Raw genomic sequence first — 15,973 nt, 5'->3', positions numbered from 1 at the left:
TCACTTTTCTTCTTTTACATTCCATCTTTAATCTTGCTGCGAGTACAGTGTATTTCAAATGTAACGTTTACCTGTGTGTTTTGAGTTTCATAAATACTTTGTGATAAAGTATTGCAAATGAAAAAAATAAGATGTGATCCAATTTTAAGTCTACAGTGGGACCTTACTCAAACTTCATCAAGTTGCCTTGTTTGACTGGTTTGACTGCAACAAAATATCCATATTTCATATTTTTTTATGCATCCCATACTCATCCCTAGGGTGGTGGTGGACCCCATACCCATCCCATGGCTGGTAGTGGATCCCATACCTACTCCGTGGGCAAAGGTATTGGCAAAGGTTCCAGACGTGCAAAGTGCCTTGGAACTGAACCCCAACAATAGTTTAGCTAAACTAGTAATGATCTTGATAAGCTAGTTACACGATTTAATGTAAATATATCAGTAGTCATTTATAGAATAATTGGTTCAAGAACTGGACCCCATTAAGTTTCCAAGCCTAGGAATTTATATACATCTCTGGTGAGTGAGTTGCAGTACATATTTACTAATTGTGTACCCCCCCACCCACACTCATCAATGGACGGTGGTTGAAAGTTTACAATCATGTGCATAGTGACATAAATTATGTGAATAGTTCTGCAGACAGCTTTCATTTGGTCAGATCTACTTCAGCAGGTGGTGCAAGCTCCCAGAGGTACCTGTAGCAGAACCTAAGCTAAGCAGGAGAAGTATAGAAGTCTGCTGAACCTTATTGGATGACCTAAAGATTTGTGCTGCCTCCAGCATAATAGATGGGATAAGTGGTGAGGGCAACCCTAGGGTCTACTCAATTTTGTTGGGATTCTTGACATATTAATTACTGTGTTGCTGCTCAGATTCAATCTGGTATGATAATCTCCCTCTTAAAGAGCATGTACGTTGGATAACTTGTTAAGTTCTATCGTGCATTCGGAGGCCATCTCATTATTAACATAAATCTTCAGTCATAATAACGTACCACAATCTCAGACATTACTCTGCACCCTTACTACAATCCCCAAATATGTTAAATATCATGTCACTTCACACACATTAACGTGTTACCTGGTTACCTGGTTGATGGGGTTCTGGGAGTTCTTCTACTCCCCAAGCCCGGCCCGAGGCCAGGCTCGACTTGTGAGAGTTTGGTCCACCAGGCTGTTGCTTGGAGCGGCCCGCAGGCCCACATACCCACCACAGCCCGGTTGGTCCGGCACTCCTTGGAGGAATAAATCTAGTTTCCTCTTGAAAATGTCCACGGTTGTTCCGGCAATATTTCTTATGCTTGCTGGGAGGACGTTGAACAACCGCGGACCTCTGATGTTTATACAGTGTTCTCTGATTGTGCCTATGGCACCTCTGCTCTTCATTGGTGCTATTCTACATTTTCTTCCATGTCGTTCACTCCAGTACGTTGTTATTTTACTGTGTAGATTTGGTACTTGGCCCTCCAGTATCTTCCAGGTGTATATTATTTGATATCTCTCTCGTCTTCTTTCTAGTGAGTACATTTGGAGGGCTTTGAGACGATCCCAATAATTTAGGTGCTTTATTGCATCTATGCGTGCCGTATATGTTCTCTGTATTCCCTCTATTTCAGCAATCTCTCCTGCTCTGATGGGGGAAGTGAGTACTGAGCAGTACTCAAGACGGGACAACACAAGTGACTTGAACAGTACAACCATTGTGATTACTGTACTCTATATCTATAAAACTAATCCTGACAAACACTTCCAAGAGGTCAATAACACAACCCAAGAGCACTACACAAGAAACAAAAATCTATTTTGATATTCCTGTAGACTTATCAAAGCTGAAATGCTATGCAATTAATGGCCTCCAAAATTATTTAAAATGCTGTATTTTCTCAACCAGTTAAAAGACGAAACTAAGAAATACCTTTCATGTAATAAATTTTACTTTCATTTCCTCAATTAATTTTTTTTTACTTTGCATGAATTTACCTGAAGGGCCACCATATATTTAGTGGCTTCGTTGAGGACAGGACGTCGACAGATTGTAAAATGTCCCCTCATTTCTCCTGTTGATTTTATCCGTTTTGAATGGCAGTAATGTCTGCATTTACGGCTTCGGCGGGTAGGCGGTTCTATGGATATGTAAACCATGGTCAAAAAGCATCTGTTTTCTGTTTTAGCTTTTCGCAAATGTGAATTGCTTTGCTTAAAGGCTATACTCGTGGTCGTTGTTGAACCCATTAATTGTCGATACTACACACATTAAACTGTGTAACTAGTTTATCAAGACTGTAACTTACTTAGTTAAATAAATTTTGAACTTTGTTCTTGAGCCCATTATGTGCCTGTAACCTCCATTACAACCGACAGGATGGTTATAGGTTACATAATAACTGACGAAAGTAATCTACTTCACGTCAGCAAAATTCCAGCAATGGTTACTAAAAAATGTTGAGAGGAATGAAAGTTTTAGGTACTATATATACTGTATATCGTTCTACCTAATCTTGCTGTCGGAGGCAGGGATTTTCGAGATTGTCAATGATTATCTACGAGTGTTGGGCAAACTCTTATTATAATTCATTCATTATAATATGAATTTATGTTTGAGAACATTCCCATTTTGAATGAACAGCTTGTTACAATTTATGAATGCGTCTGTGGGGTCGACCGCTGGATGGAATGGACTTGAGTCGAGGACGGGTTGCGGAGTTGGTTTAGTTCTGCGGTGATTTTGTCGCTCTGTTTTGAATATTGTTTTCATCCGGGAAAACGTGAGTAGTTGGCCCAGGAGGCTAGGGAGGGCCTAAGGAGGCTAGGAGGCCTCGATAAGTGTAAGTACAGGTTTCTTATCCTTAAAAACGAGAATTAAGTCCTTTTGAAGGGTAGTCGGTCTTCAACGTGTTTGAATGCTTCGGAAACTCAATTGTGTAGTTTGCATTTTGCATGATTGCAGAGTTCTTTTTTTTCTGAGATATATACAAGAGTTGTTACATTCTTGTACAGCCACTAGTACGCGTAGCGCTTCGGGCAGGTCCCTGGAATACGATCCCCGCCGCGAAGAATCGTTGTTACAACCAAGTACACATTTTACTGTTGAGTTAAACAGAGGCTACAGTTAAGGATTTGCGCCCAGTAAATCCTCTCCGGCCAGGATACGAACCCCTGACAAAGCGCTCGCGGAACGCCAGGCGAGTGTCTTACCACTGCACCACGGAGACTAAGTTCACTAGTTCACTAGTTCACTAAGTTCACTAGTTGTCCGAAACAAGGGAAAACGGCTTCAAGCTCAACAAGCCGAAATGAAGGAAAAAAAAGATGCTTTTTTCACCTATAGGGTTAAAAAGTAACGGAATAACGTAACCGGCGAGGCCGTAAATTCCTACTTCAGCTTAAACAAAGTTGGAAAAATCCTCAGGGCAACACGAAAGACCTTTGACAAGGCCACAAGAGAGAGAGAGATGGGTGGCTGTCTGGTAAATTCAAGTATATACAGGCATCAGAGATTTGAACGGCTGAATAAGCCCTGTATTTTGACGAGATCACATATTAGAAAGTGAAGGGACGACGACGTTTCGGTCCGTCCTGGACCATTCTCAAGTCGATTGTGGACCGAAACGTCGTCGTCCCTTCACTTTCTAGTGTGTGGTCTGGTCAACATACTTCAGCTACGTTATTGTGACTCATCGCCTGCAAACCCTGTATTTAACAAATGTTTAACTTTAAGGTTCGTAAATATGATTTAAAGAAAGGAGTCCCACCCAATACCATTTAAAACAACGTTTTCTTTGATTAAAATTAATTTTGTTAACATCACAGATGTTTTTGTTAAAGTATATATATTATTTAGTTATTTTAACGTAAAACATTTACAAAATATATATCGTAACATTTCTAGCATTAAAATGTACTCACATATTAGAATTCCCTATTTTCAGTTAGAAATATAAGTGTTGATAGTTTAGTGTATATGTGTTTGCCTTTATTTTTGGAGGGTATTTTGTCTATTAAACATCCAGGCATAAAATATAACATAACAAAATAAATTAAATCAGTTCATTGGACAACTATAATGACCACAATTAGCAGAAATTTACAAACAATCGCGGTGAAGAAAATTGGACGCCGAATTCACCCTATTAAAAAAAATATATATATATTTTCGTAGGAATTACAAGTTAGATCTTAATTGGTAAGTAGTGAGTCTTTAATGATTTAGAAGGCGTGAGAGATGAGGAGGAGTTAGAGTGGTGTGAAATAAGGCGAGAGAGAGAGGGGGGAAGGGGAGAGAGAAGTGGCAACACTGTAGCCACCATAACAACACACTGAGACGCGCCGCGCACACCCAACCTTAAGGCTGGGAAATATTGGCTCCTGCTCCTCCTGCAGCGTCGCCTGCTGTCCCTCGGTGACGGTGGCCGCTCCTCCTCAAGGCTGTGAGGTGTGTGAGGTAGGCTCAGTCTAGGGTCTGTCTGGGGGGGGAGGGGTCTTGGAAGACGCTGCTGCCTTGTCTTGGAAGGTGTCACCCTGTGTGTTATTGAGGTGTCTTGTGTGTTTTCTTGGGTCACTTGTCAACTCTTGTCTTGCCTGTCACCTTGTGTGGGTTGTCACCTTGTCGTGCCTGTTATCTTCTTGTCGTGCATGTCACCGCCTTGTCTGATCTGTCACCTCCTTGTCTCGCTTGTCACCTGCTCCTTGAACCTGTCACCCCCGTCTATAATAGATTAGTCTACTTGGGCCTGGGAGAAGGTTGAACGGTTAATAGATTAGGTCTACCTGGGGAAAGTAGATTGGCCAAATTGGCTCTTCCTGAGATACGACCTGTCTCCAATAGTGGGTGATACGTTACTGGATTATGTCTGTAACGACTACCACCGATTGTTACCCTTCTTGCAATCTTACTATTATAAGTAAGATGTTATGCCCTGACATCGGCTATACTTCGAGGTCAACTCCGGAACTCACAGTTCCTGCGACGGCGCTGGAATCAATCATATTGGCGTTTGCCTTTACATTGGAGACTTTCGGCGCCGTGGAGAGGGGGGACCTGCTGCATGGGTAACAGCTTCTCCATATCTACCTACCCTGGCTTTGCGCCCTGGAGAGGCCACTCCAGACAGACAACCAGAGCGCAACTCCATAGTCTCCTGCGACTGATGGATGCCTATTACTACTTTTATTAGTATAGCTGGTGTCGGGGTACAATTATTACTTCTACTGCTAATTCCCCTACCTGCAACACTGATGTCAATGTATCTGTTATAATTATACTTTCATAGCCATGACGATAAATAATTATTCCGTCATTGCCAATTGTAATTATGGTTCATGGCCATGAGTGCTTAATTAATTTTAATTTGTTTTGTTGGGGACAGGAAACCTGTGAATATGTATATTTTCGATACCCCCAAAGTTGTACTACTGACCCTCTCCAGGATGCAAGCCCACAGCAGTTGGCTAACTCCTGGGTACCTATTTAGTTTTAGGTAAACGGAGGTACTAGGTGAAAGGAAATATCTTCTGCTTGTTTGAAGTAATAATATATTTTACTAGTAAATCAAAGCAAAACCACTTGCCAGAAACGCTATGCGTGATAGTGGCTTTACAAGAATGTAAAATAACCATTATTACTATGTACTCTCTTATCCTCCAATCTACCTTCTTGTATATAAATAAATAATAAATAAATAAATTAAATAAAAAATCAATAAATCAATCAATTTAGTACCATGACTGTCTTTCTTTGTACTGTATTTCAAATACAGTACAGTATTTGGATTTAGGTCATAAACATAATTTTTAATCTATACTTTCTCAACATTGACTTGCTTCTTCTGCAGATGTGGAGACCATACGATGTTACCATATTCAAGATGTGGGCCAACAAGAGCCTTCTATAGCAGAACTAGTGAGTCTTGATTTTAAGTTCTCATTGATCTGTTAATATGTTCAGGAATGACATTGTCTCTGTTCACCATAGCATAATGTGTGTCTACTAAACCAAAGAGCTTATCTGAAAAGTGTGCACAAATGTATTTTTGCTGTTGGTATTTAAATAGCTGTAGCTGCAAGCAAAATAAGCTCCAATGTGGGAAAGACAACAGAAAACCTTTTTCACCCATAAGGTAATAAGCTAATAAAATTACAATCCTCCTGAAGTCTCTAAAATATGGATAATATTGTTCCAGATCTAATCTGTGTTTTTGAATAATTGTTATTTTCAGGGAGGACACCCTCAGTAGCTCTCTAATACTACAACCTGACAATGACTCGGCCTTGGGAACGCGCCAGGTCTTTGAAGATCAATGACTGCCTGTCATTGGCAGTGGTTCGTAACGGTACATATAAATAGTTATACATAATGCGTGTATACAGTGTCATAATAGCAAAAAATAGTGTTTTATTGTTCAGTGAATATTATATAGTGTATAAGTATTAGTAAGACGAATATTATGTGCATCATTCCCACAGCATCACTTAATGACAGTTCTGAGGCTTTCGTCTGTGTGCATCTAGCAACGGTCTGTGTTGGTTCGCTGACTCTGGATGCTCCTACAGTGGGGTTACAGAGTATCACCTGATGTCTGTGCCTCTGTGAGGAGACCAGAGGTCTCCTCACAGAGGAGATCACATGAACATTAAAAAATGATCATATGGACAATAAAACAAAGTCAAATAATACTATTTTATTTTATTTTGGCCGTGATGAAGAGAGGAACGTTCATGAGGACGTCATAATTCATGAACTTAATGGAGCAATATTCCTCTGGAGGTCGCCCCGGGCCAAGCATAGGGTGGGGAGTTGTCTCGAAGATATTTTGACATATTTATTTCACTGTCACTGAGTTTTTTTTACTGGTTTTTGCAGTGATATTCAATAGTGTGTCGTTTGTGAAATTTATATAATAAAATGTTTAGAACCTTGGTATGTTCAAATATATTCATGTCATTAACATGTGTACCATAATATATTCTTAGAACAATAAAACATGCTGTTTTGCTATTATTACACTGTATACACACATTATACTGTATATAACTATCTACATTTTTATGCACCAATACAAACCACTAAGCAGTTCTGGTGGGTGTAATAATCTTGTAACCAGTGATCAGAGTTCAGCTTAGACCCTGCATATTTTGCACAAAGTTGTAACTGGACATATTGCATATACAGTATTATATTTTCTTCCTATTTTTAATATTTTTATCATGGTTAATCAAGTGCAGTGATGCAGTGAGCTGTCATTAATGACAGCTGCTGCATGCTGCAGCTGGCAATAATGACAGCTGCTGCATGCCCTACTCACGTCACTCCCGGTACTTAGGCCACACAGGAGGGGTGCCCATGATTTTTTCCGAGATGGTATCTGTTTACTGGAGGTCTGAGAAAACAGATGTGAATCCTGTGTGTTTGTGGAAGTTAAAACATCCCTCATTGTTTTATCCAGTGCGATCATAAATGACGAGAACACCTCTGATTGTCATGTATATTTGAATGGTAGAAAGTTGAGGAACGACTGACAACATTGCTTGCCTTTCAGACTCGGTGTCAGTAACCCGTTTTTGTCTGGCTTTCAGGTCATAGCTGTCAATATAGTATTATACAATAATGTTATTAAAGCCCTTGATTACACTATAACTATTTTCTGAGACTCGCAGATAAATTTGTCTACCAATTTTCAGTCATTAAAAAATCAAGACACTCTTTGAGAATTTCATGTGTAAATTTAAAACGACCTAATGCTATTGTTTTATGGGGGGGGGTTGAATTATGCAAGTTACATGGAGGATTAACTATGTCTATTGCTTTACAGGGGGTGAACTATGCAAGAATGACGTTGAAACTGGAAAATATATCGCTGAAGAAAACGAAGGGAAATTTGACATTGTTGATGTTCATTAAAGGTACCAATGTTCATCAGATACTATGTATAAGGAAGATCAGTTCTTAAGGCATTTACTTTGAAATAGAGTTAAAGATAAACAAAATTATTATTTTATTTAAACGACTTTGAAAGAATGAGTAATATGATGTATTCTTTAAACTGTACTTATCCAACTCAAAGCTCTCCGGTGTTTTCACGGCCCATACATCCAGATCAATTGAGGCTACCACCTGTTCATGGTAAAAATTTTGTATGTAAGTGTAGTAAAATATTTTCCAATAAAGCCGATTTTACACGGCACATAAGAGTTCACACTGGAGAGAAACCTCATGCATGTACTGTATGTGGGAGAGAATTTTCCTTGAAAGGCAATCTTACAAAGCATATGCAGCTTCACACAGATAAAAAAACTTATTGTTGTCCTGATTGCACTAAAACATTTCACAAAAAAGTATATCTTCATCAACATATGAGAATTCATACTGGAGAGAAACCTTTTAAATGTACACATTGTGATAGAGCATTTTCTTTGAAAGGCAACCTTGTTCAGCATGTCAAGCTGCATACTGATAGGAAGTCCTATGAATGTCCAGAGTGTGACAAGCTTTTCCTCAAGAAGAGCTATCTTGATCAACATTTGCGAATACACACTGGTGATAGACCTCACAAATGTGATCAGTGTAATAAAGCATTTTCACTGAAGGGCAACTTAGTACAGCATATGAAAAGACATAGTGGAGAAAAGCCTTTTTCTTGCAATGAATGTGGGAAATCTTTTGCTTTGAGAGGGGCCCTAAAAGAGCACGATAAAGTACATGGTGGTGAAAAGCCTTTTATATGTACAGTTTGTAATAAAGCATTCAAAAAGAAAGTTTATCTTGTGCAACACACTCGAGTTCACACTGGCGAAAAGCCCTTTTCTTGTACTGAATGTGGCAAGTCATTTTCACAGAGAAGTATTTTGAATCAGCACAAGAAGCGACATCGAGAGCAATCCTTCAAGTGCGCGGATTGTCATAAACTGTTTCTTAAAAATATTTACGTCCCCATAAAAAAACAGAATGCGAGACTCGGACCTTTCAGGTGCAGTGATTGCGAGGAGGAAGAACAGGAACATCTTGTGAAGCCCGACTTTGATGACAGTATGTTGAATGACGACGAAGGGGCCTACACCTGCAATGCCTCGGACTCAGATTGCCATCCAAATTCTTGTCTGTCTCACGACGAAACAAAATATTTTGAAAATATTGATATGTCTCTCGGTGAGAAAAGGTGTACAGATATTTCAAAACCCGTAAACAATAGTGATGACATACCACTTTCTGAGTGCAATATTAGAAACTTGGTTTCCAAAAATGGTAGAAAATTGAGTGAACTAATACATTCAAGCCATCTCAATCTGGACTGTGCCGATTTAACCAAGTTTCAAAGCAGTTCACACAAATCCAGTCATGCAGACCATATTCCCAATAATTCCTATTGGTGCCCTTCTGGGAGCACCTCATTGAAGAGAGTGCATGTTGACCAGCTCACCATGGCAGAAGGTGAAGAAATGTTGTAAAAGAACATTCTCTACTGGATGCAAGATTATTGGTAAATAGTACAAATTGTCAAAGTGATGATGTTTGTTTTGTAATGCTTTTTGTATTTAAAATTATTATTTTGTTCATAAATTGATAAAATTCTAGATTCTCTTTTATAAGTGTCATATTTCATGTGATTTTATAAATTATTTAAAGATTATGCTAATGAACATGTTTCTGAGCTGGAACCCCTGGCTGCTCCCAAGCTATTGGCTAGAGTTCATCTCGGATGAAGGATGCCAGAGGAAAGAGTTCTGAATTATCTATCATGGCAGTCACTTTTAGTCAGTCACTGTGGCAGTCACAGTCAAAACAACCTACTCAACACCTCTTTGAAATTATTATTGGGTGTTACCAATAAGCAATTATTGCTTTGCAAGCTGCTAATTACCAATAAGCAATTATTGCTTTATAGCTGCTAATGAGCTACCCATCATCTGACCACCAGTAACTGGCGGCTCCAGCTACACTATACTACAGAGGAACCGGCAATCTCATTTTCTGCCTAACAGTCCACCTCTACAAATATTCAGTGCTTAGCTCACTTCATGGCATGGTTACTATTTTGAGTGTCTAGATATCTCATTCCTCCATTGTCAGATTAAATTTCAGGGTTATCGTTTCTGGCGGAGACTATACAGTACAAAGACCGAGGGTGCCAGAGTTTTGTGTGTTGACATGGCTTCACTCCTCTTGAGCTGGCCACTGTCTTTCCAGTGCCTTTTGAGACCTAGTCTTGGGCCTACACTGAGACTGTACTTGCATTGTCTCCTTAGAAGAATTGTGTAATAGAAGTTTCATTTTTGATAATTTGTGAGTGAATGTTTTCACACTTGCTTTTATTTTAGGAAGGGGTTACCATAACCCTTCCCTATCATGAAGTCCGTGGGGTCAAGTGAGGTCATTCTGGATTCACCCCTCCTTGTATCTTGCCTGCTGGTTTGGGTATTAGCTTGGGGTCTAGGCAATATGATTCATCCAAGGTTCAGGAATTGGGTAAGGTTTTGTGCTGGACACACATTACCACATTCGTGTTCATTGCATTGGGCTTAACCTGGCATCAAGACTGTTCACCAAGCTCAACTGCGATTCTGCAGGTGTCTCGGCTCTACAGTGTATCTCCCCTGGCCCACCCCAGCTAGTTGTGCTTGTCTGCTAGATAGGGCTATGGTATGTGGGGGCCTGTAGTGGTTGGGAGCTGATTTGGCATACTAGGTCGATATATCAGACACACTCTCTCCCTTCTTCAGGGTTGAATTGGCTTGGCAGTGATGCCTGACTCAGAGGAAGTCCATGCAGCTCCTGGGTCACCTGAATTTTAACTATGTGGTCTGTCCTCTAGAGCAGCATTTTTAAATCTTTGTACCCTTGAAATAATTCTGGGCCATACTTTAGATAAACACACACACACGGATTTCATGGTCAACCGGGGGAGATGACAGTGTCTTCTATCGTCTCCTAGTTGACAGGAGGAGAAGGAGCAGTAGAGGCTGTGCCGCCTCTACTGCCCGTGCTTGTTTTGATGGCCTGGGCTTCAGGTGAGGTGGCCAGCCTTCTGGTAGGGTGGCATAGCCAAAACTTCATCCGGCGGTGGCTAGATGATGGGTAACTCAGCAGCTGAGCTAAGTAGTTTGCTAAGCTATAATTTACTATCCGATGACACCAATTATAGTTTGGAAGGGGGTGTTGAGTGATTTGTTTGATCATTTTTTGTCTAATTGAGTACATAACTACTTTGGTGGATAATTGAGAATATTCTCCTCTGGCTTCCCTCTCCAATCACAGGGCTCACATGGACACGGCAGTTTTAAAAGGTATTTGTTATGGTGGGGTGAAGGAGGTCACAGTGGGCCTAGAGTGAATTCTGGCTAATAGCTCTGAAAGCAACCGAATTGCTGCTTAGAAAAGCGTTTCATGTCGCTCAATGCCCTATGTTAGTTTATAATTTTATTTAAATACAGTATTTTTTATTTTATTTAAATCTTTTATTTGTATTAATGTTTTATTATTATTAAATACAAACTCGTATTAAATGTTTCTTTAAGGCTTCTGAAAAGGCCCCTCAGTAGCTTTCTAGTGTTTATGTTATGGTAATGATAAGTCTATGAATTGTGTTGGGCCTTTTGAGACCCATGCTGATCTACAGGATGTCTGGATTAGAATCGGGCTCCCTTTATGGAGCAAAGGATCAGAGATCACCCCACAAAACTGGGTAAAATCTACCAGAAAGCATAGGCACAACAAAACAAATGAGTACATGAAAGAAATTAGGCACTGCAGGCGATGAGTCACAATAACGTGGGTGAAGAATGTTGACCAGACCACACACTAGAAGGTGAAGGGACGACGACGCTTCGGTCCGTCCTGGACCATTCTCAAGTCGATTCTCACAATCGACTTGAGAATGGTCCAGGACGGACTGAAAAGTCGTCGTCCCTTCACCTTCTAGTTTGTGGTCTGGTCAAATTAGGCACTCCCTAGATAAACAAGGCAAATGATACAACTATAAATTTTCTCTAGCCTGCATTGTTTCTTTCCCTTTGTGTTACTGTTAGACAATTCTGTGGATTCGGCAGCATTTCTGCCTTTTTTTGGTTTATTTTATTGAACTATCACTAAGAAGAATGTTTGGTTTGTTGATTTGTTCACCGATATATCATGATAATGTGATTTCTCTGTGTCTGTTATTTCAGAGGGGTCATTTGGTCATCAACACCTGATTTTCTGGTCTAGGTTGCACCATAATCTCTTGTTACTGTTGTGCCATATTATTTGTATTGTACGCTGTATTTCACTGCTCGGGAGGATGTTTAATAATCCTTTGTTTCTAGGGGGTACAGTTCAACCAGGCTGCTGTCTACTCTCTTTCATGGTATGGAAACGTTGGCTGCTTTGCCTGTATTGTTTGCTAATATGCTGGCCTTGCTACTTATTTGATTTTCTGCATCCTTGCTATGCCTATATGGTGCTTGGGCATCTACTCACCTATTTGCTCACCTATTTGTGCTTGCGGGGGTTGAGCTCTGACTCTTTGGTCCTGCCTCTCAACTGTCAATCAACTGGTGTACAGGTTCCTGAGCCTACTGGGCTCTATCATATCTACACTTGAAACTGTGTATGGAGTCAGCCTCCACCACATCACTGCCTAATGTATTCCATTTGTTAACTACTCTGACACTAACAAAATTCTTTCTAATATCTTTCTTTCTTTCTAATATCTAATTCTTTCTAATATCATCTGGCACATAGTTGATGCTGCACTAACCTGGGCCCCTGCTCCTCTACTGTTTTTTCCCATAGGTAAATCTTTTGTGTCTTTGCTGATCCTATGTTCCCTTTCACCAAAACAATTCTCCTCTCTCTAAGGCTTTGTTGTGAACAAGCATTGGGATGCTACTGAAGGGTCTTTCCAGAAATCAAAAATTGAATGTAATAGAATGCTTTTTTCTGGTAGACTAGTAGCTCACTAATCTTGGCCAGTTTTCCATTATTTTTCCCCTGTGGTGTTTTTTTTTCTTTGGGGTTGTGTATGACCAACTCGTGAGGTAGGTTCGGGGGGAATTGGGACCCCAGGGTGCTCTTGGCTGCCATCTGGTGGCTGCCAGGCACTTTACACTTATGATTGCTTACCCACAAAAAGCTATCTTTTCTTTCTCTTTACTCATTTTGATTTGTTTATTTCAGGTAATATTTTGTTTTGTTTTGCCTAACTTTACTGGATGGTTTTCTCAAATTTCCCTCACCATGTAGAGAGAGGCAGAATGCAGCCTCTCATTCAGAATGTGGTTCTGACTTGCGGTAGATCGGCATTGGTCTCACAGGCCTGGCACGATCCTTTGGCCTTGTGGTGCCAGCACGTAGGCACTTGGAGCTCCTGAGGTCCTACCAGAAAAGGGCATTTCATTACATTCAGTGCTTAATTTTTTTTTATCATTCATGAGAAAAGTTGTTGAAGTAGTTGATGTCACTGAAATATATAAAAGTTTGGTGTGCACCAATAGAGAAATTAGTTTTAAGATACAGAAGGAAATTACTTTCAGAAACTACATATGAAGTAAGATAGAAGACTAGTAAAAGAATACAAATCTATTTTTAAACACATGTCTGTGAGCATAGTGCTTGGAACATTATTGCCAGTTACCTGTAAGTAAATTATAAAATTTGCCTTCGTGTAGGAGCTAGTGCAAATAGTATAAGACTAACCTCAGATATAATACTTCTACCTGTTTGTTAATAAGATAGCTATTTCCTATGTTGTAGTTTGCTAAGCTCCTAGACTGTTTTTTAATCGCATCATATTTGCTTATTTTTTTAGGATACACGATCTGGAAGCAATTTGATCTTAAGTAATGCCCTTCATCAGATATATGAATGATATATTTATTTAACTCTTCACCTGGGCATTTCTCATTCTTGCATTTTAAGAAATAGGAAGAGAACACTTGACAGTATTGCACTTCCCACAGATGGATATATCAATAGTAGTGAACTTTCCTCGATACCGTACCAGTTCAGCCATCTCAAAGTAAGATACCTGTACTGTATATATTTAGTGGTTTCCTCTAGAGGTACTGCGTGAAAAATATCTCCATGTCACTGAAAGTTATTTAACCCTTAAAAAGATCAGCTGATTAAAAGTTTTACATCAAGAGCGCCTGACAGCTGGGTGGACAGCGCTTCGGATTCATAGTCCTGAGGTTCCGAGTTCGATCCCTGGTGAAGGTGTAGACAAATAGGTGAAATGTTTCTTTCACCCTAATGCCCCTGTTACCTAGCAGTAAATAGGTATCTGGGAGTTAGCCAGCTGCTACGGGCTGCTTCCTGGGGGATGTGTAACAAAAAGGAGGGCTAGTCGAGGACCGGGCCGTGGGGACGCTAAGCCCCGAAATCATCTCAAGATAACCTCAAGATATGGTGCACACAACAGAAAGTAGTTTGCAAAACAAATGTAAATTAATTGCATTGGATGAGTCGAGTACAGGTAATCGCTGATAGTGATTGGAGCTGTTTAGGGGTTAAACCGTTTATAGATTTTGTGTTTAGTGGCTATTAAATGCACTATTAACTACCAGCAGGGATCACAAAATTGTCATTCATTTTCATATACTGTGGACTATGTGAGTAACACAGTGGTAGCTCTTCCCATCTCGCAGAGGAAACAGTTAGATAATCTTTGATGCGTGTAAATAAATAACCAACCCAAATATATATATATGAAATAAAATGATGGTGACGACACTTTTTTGGTCCATTGTTTACCCTTATCAAATCATTTTCATTTCATTTGGTATGTGTGGGTTGGGTTATTAGTTTCAGCCATGTTATTGGGACTTATTTCCCACTGTTACATTTCTCATGTGTTTTTGTTTTTGTTAGTGACTCCTCCATTTCCATTATACAGAATCTTTTTCATTAGTACCTGTATTAGCATTAATTTTAAAAATCTACTTTAAATTTGAATTATTGATCTAATTTGCATTACTTTGGGTTTGAGCATTAATTTGGGTTTGTATCAGAGTTGGTAAAACAAAACAAAAAAAAACATGTACAAGTATTTTCTTAAAACCGAACCTGCCTAGGTTGGGGTGGATTAAGTTTTTAAATATCTAATCTGTAGACAAAAGATGCAATTAATTTGAAATAGAAATAACTATCTTAGCCCATATTAGTGCAAATTTTTTGTTTAAATCTGTCTTTTTTTTTTTTTACTGAAAAGCCGGCCCAGGTGGATAAGTAGGTAGCTACCATGTATGGTTTGTATGCATGTATACACCTCATGAAATAAACACCATACCCTGGTTTGTATGCATGTATACACCTCAAAAAATAAATAAATCAGATTTTTCTTCTTCATTTAATTAGTTTGTTAAATGGTGGACATATTAACATTGCGGTTTTATAAGAACGTCTTAGTAATATATATAGATTTTAAATTCCTGCTTGGCTTAGTGCTTATCCAGTTGCATTTCATATTTTAAGAATATACAAAAACATAGATACAACCTTTAATGATTGCATTGGCAATTTTGAATTACTGTATTGTTCAATAAGCAAGGGATTTTTATTGAAAAAATTGACAATTTATTTGTCTTGCAAAATAGAAGGTTGATCAAGGAATCTGAAACACATATTTTTTTAACCACTAAAATATTTTACAAGATTCTGGAATAAATCTCTTAACATTTAAGACCTTTACTGTTGGCAAACATATGTGGTTTGTTATTCAGCTCTTAATTAACATCAGTATCATGCATCATCAATCTAGTAATTTTTTCTCATTAGGAATTAACTCTGAGGAACTGTAATACAAGAAAACCTTGATATTTTTGCAGAAGGTCGGCAAAATTCTTTTCTAGAAATATATGCTTTACCGCTGTGGCTGTAGTTTGGAAGTTTCAGCTTAGTTACAGGGAATTTATTTGGTATAATAAATTTAAAATTATTGGATTTATTGGTAGAAAACTTGTACAGTGTGACCTCGATTATGTGGACCAGCTGGTACTTCC

The 15,973-nt window shown here is 39.1% G+C and overlaps 1 protein-coding gene across 4 annotated transcripts in view; it reads left to right on the top strand.

The window, feature by feature from the left end:
- The first annotated feature begins 4,212 nt into the window (after nucleotides 1–4,212).
- Nucleotides 4,213–15,973, top strand: part of LOC123767013 (gastrula zinc finger protein XlCGF57.1) — a 17,805-nt gene continuing 6,044 nt past the window's right edge. Inside the window, exons 1-3 of one of the 4 annotated variants that reach the window (XM_069307678.1) lie at nucleotides 4,213–4,436; nucleotides 5,836–5,903; nucleotides 7,813–7,903. Coding sequence is in view for 2 of the 4 variants with exons in the window: in XM_069307680.1 (XP_069163781.1) it covers nucleotides 8,018–9,445 (1,428 nt within the window). In the remaining 2 variants the exon portion in view is untranslated. Of the gene's footprint in view, nucleotides 4,446–5,835; nucleotides 5,904–7,812; nucleotides 15,406–15,973 lie in introns of those variants that run through there. The other 3 variants (XM_069307677.1, XM_069307680.1, XM_069307679.1) reach the window with 3 other exon arrangements.

The sequence above is a fragment of the Procambarus clarkii genome, chromosome 60 (assembly GCF_040958095.1).
Source record: "Procambarus clarkii isolate CNS0578487 chromosome 60, FALCON_Pclarkii_2.0, whole genome shotgun sequence".
In the NCBI taxonomy this organism is placed as follows: domain Eukaryota; kingdom Metazoa; phylum Arthropoda; class Malacostraca; order Decapoda; family Cambaridae; genus Procambarus; species Procambarus clarkii.
The sequence above is the reverse complement of the archived record's forward strand: the minus strand, read 5'-3'. Positions and strand labels throughout refer to the sequence as shown.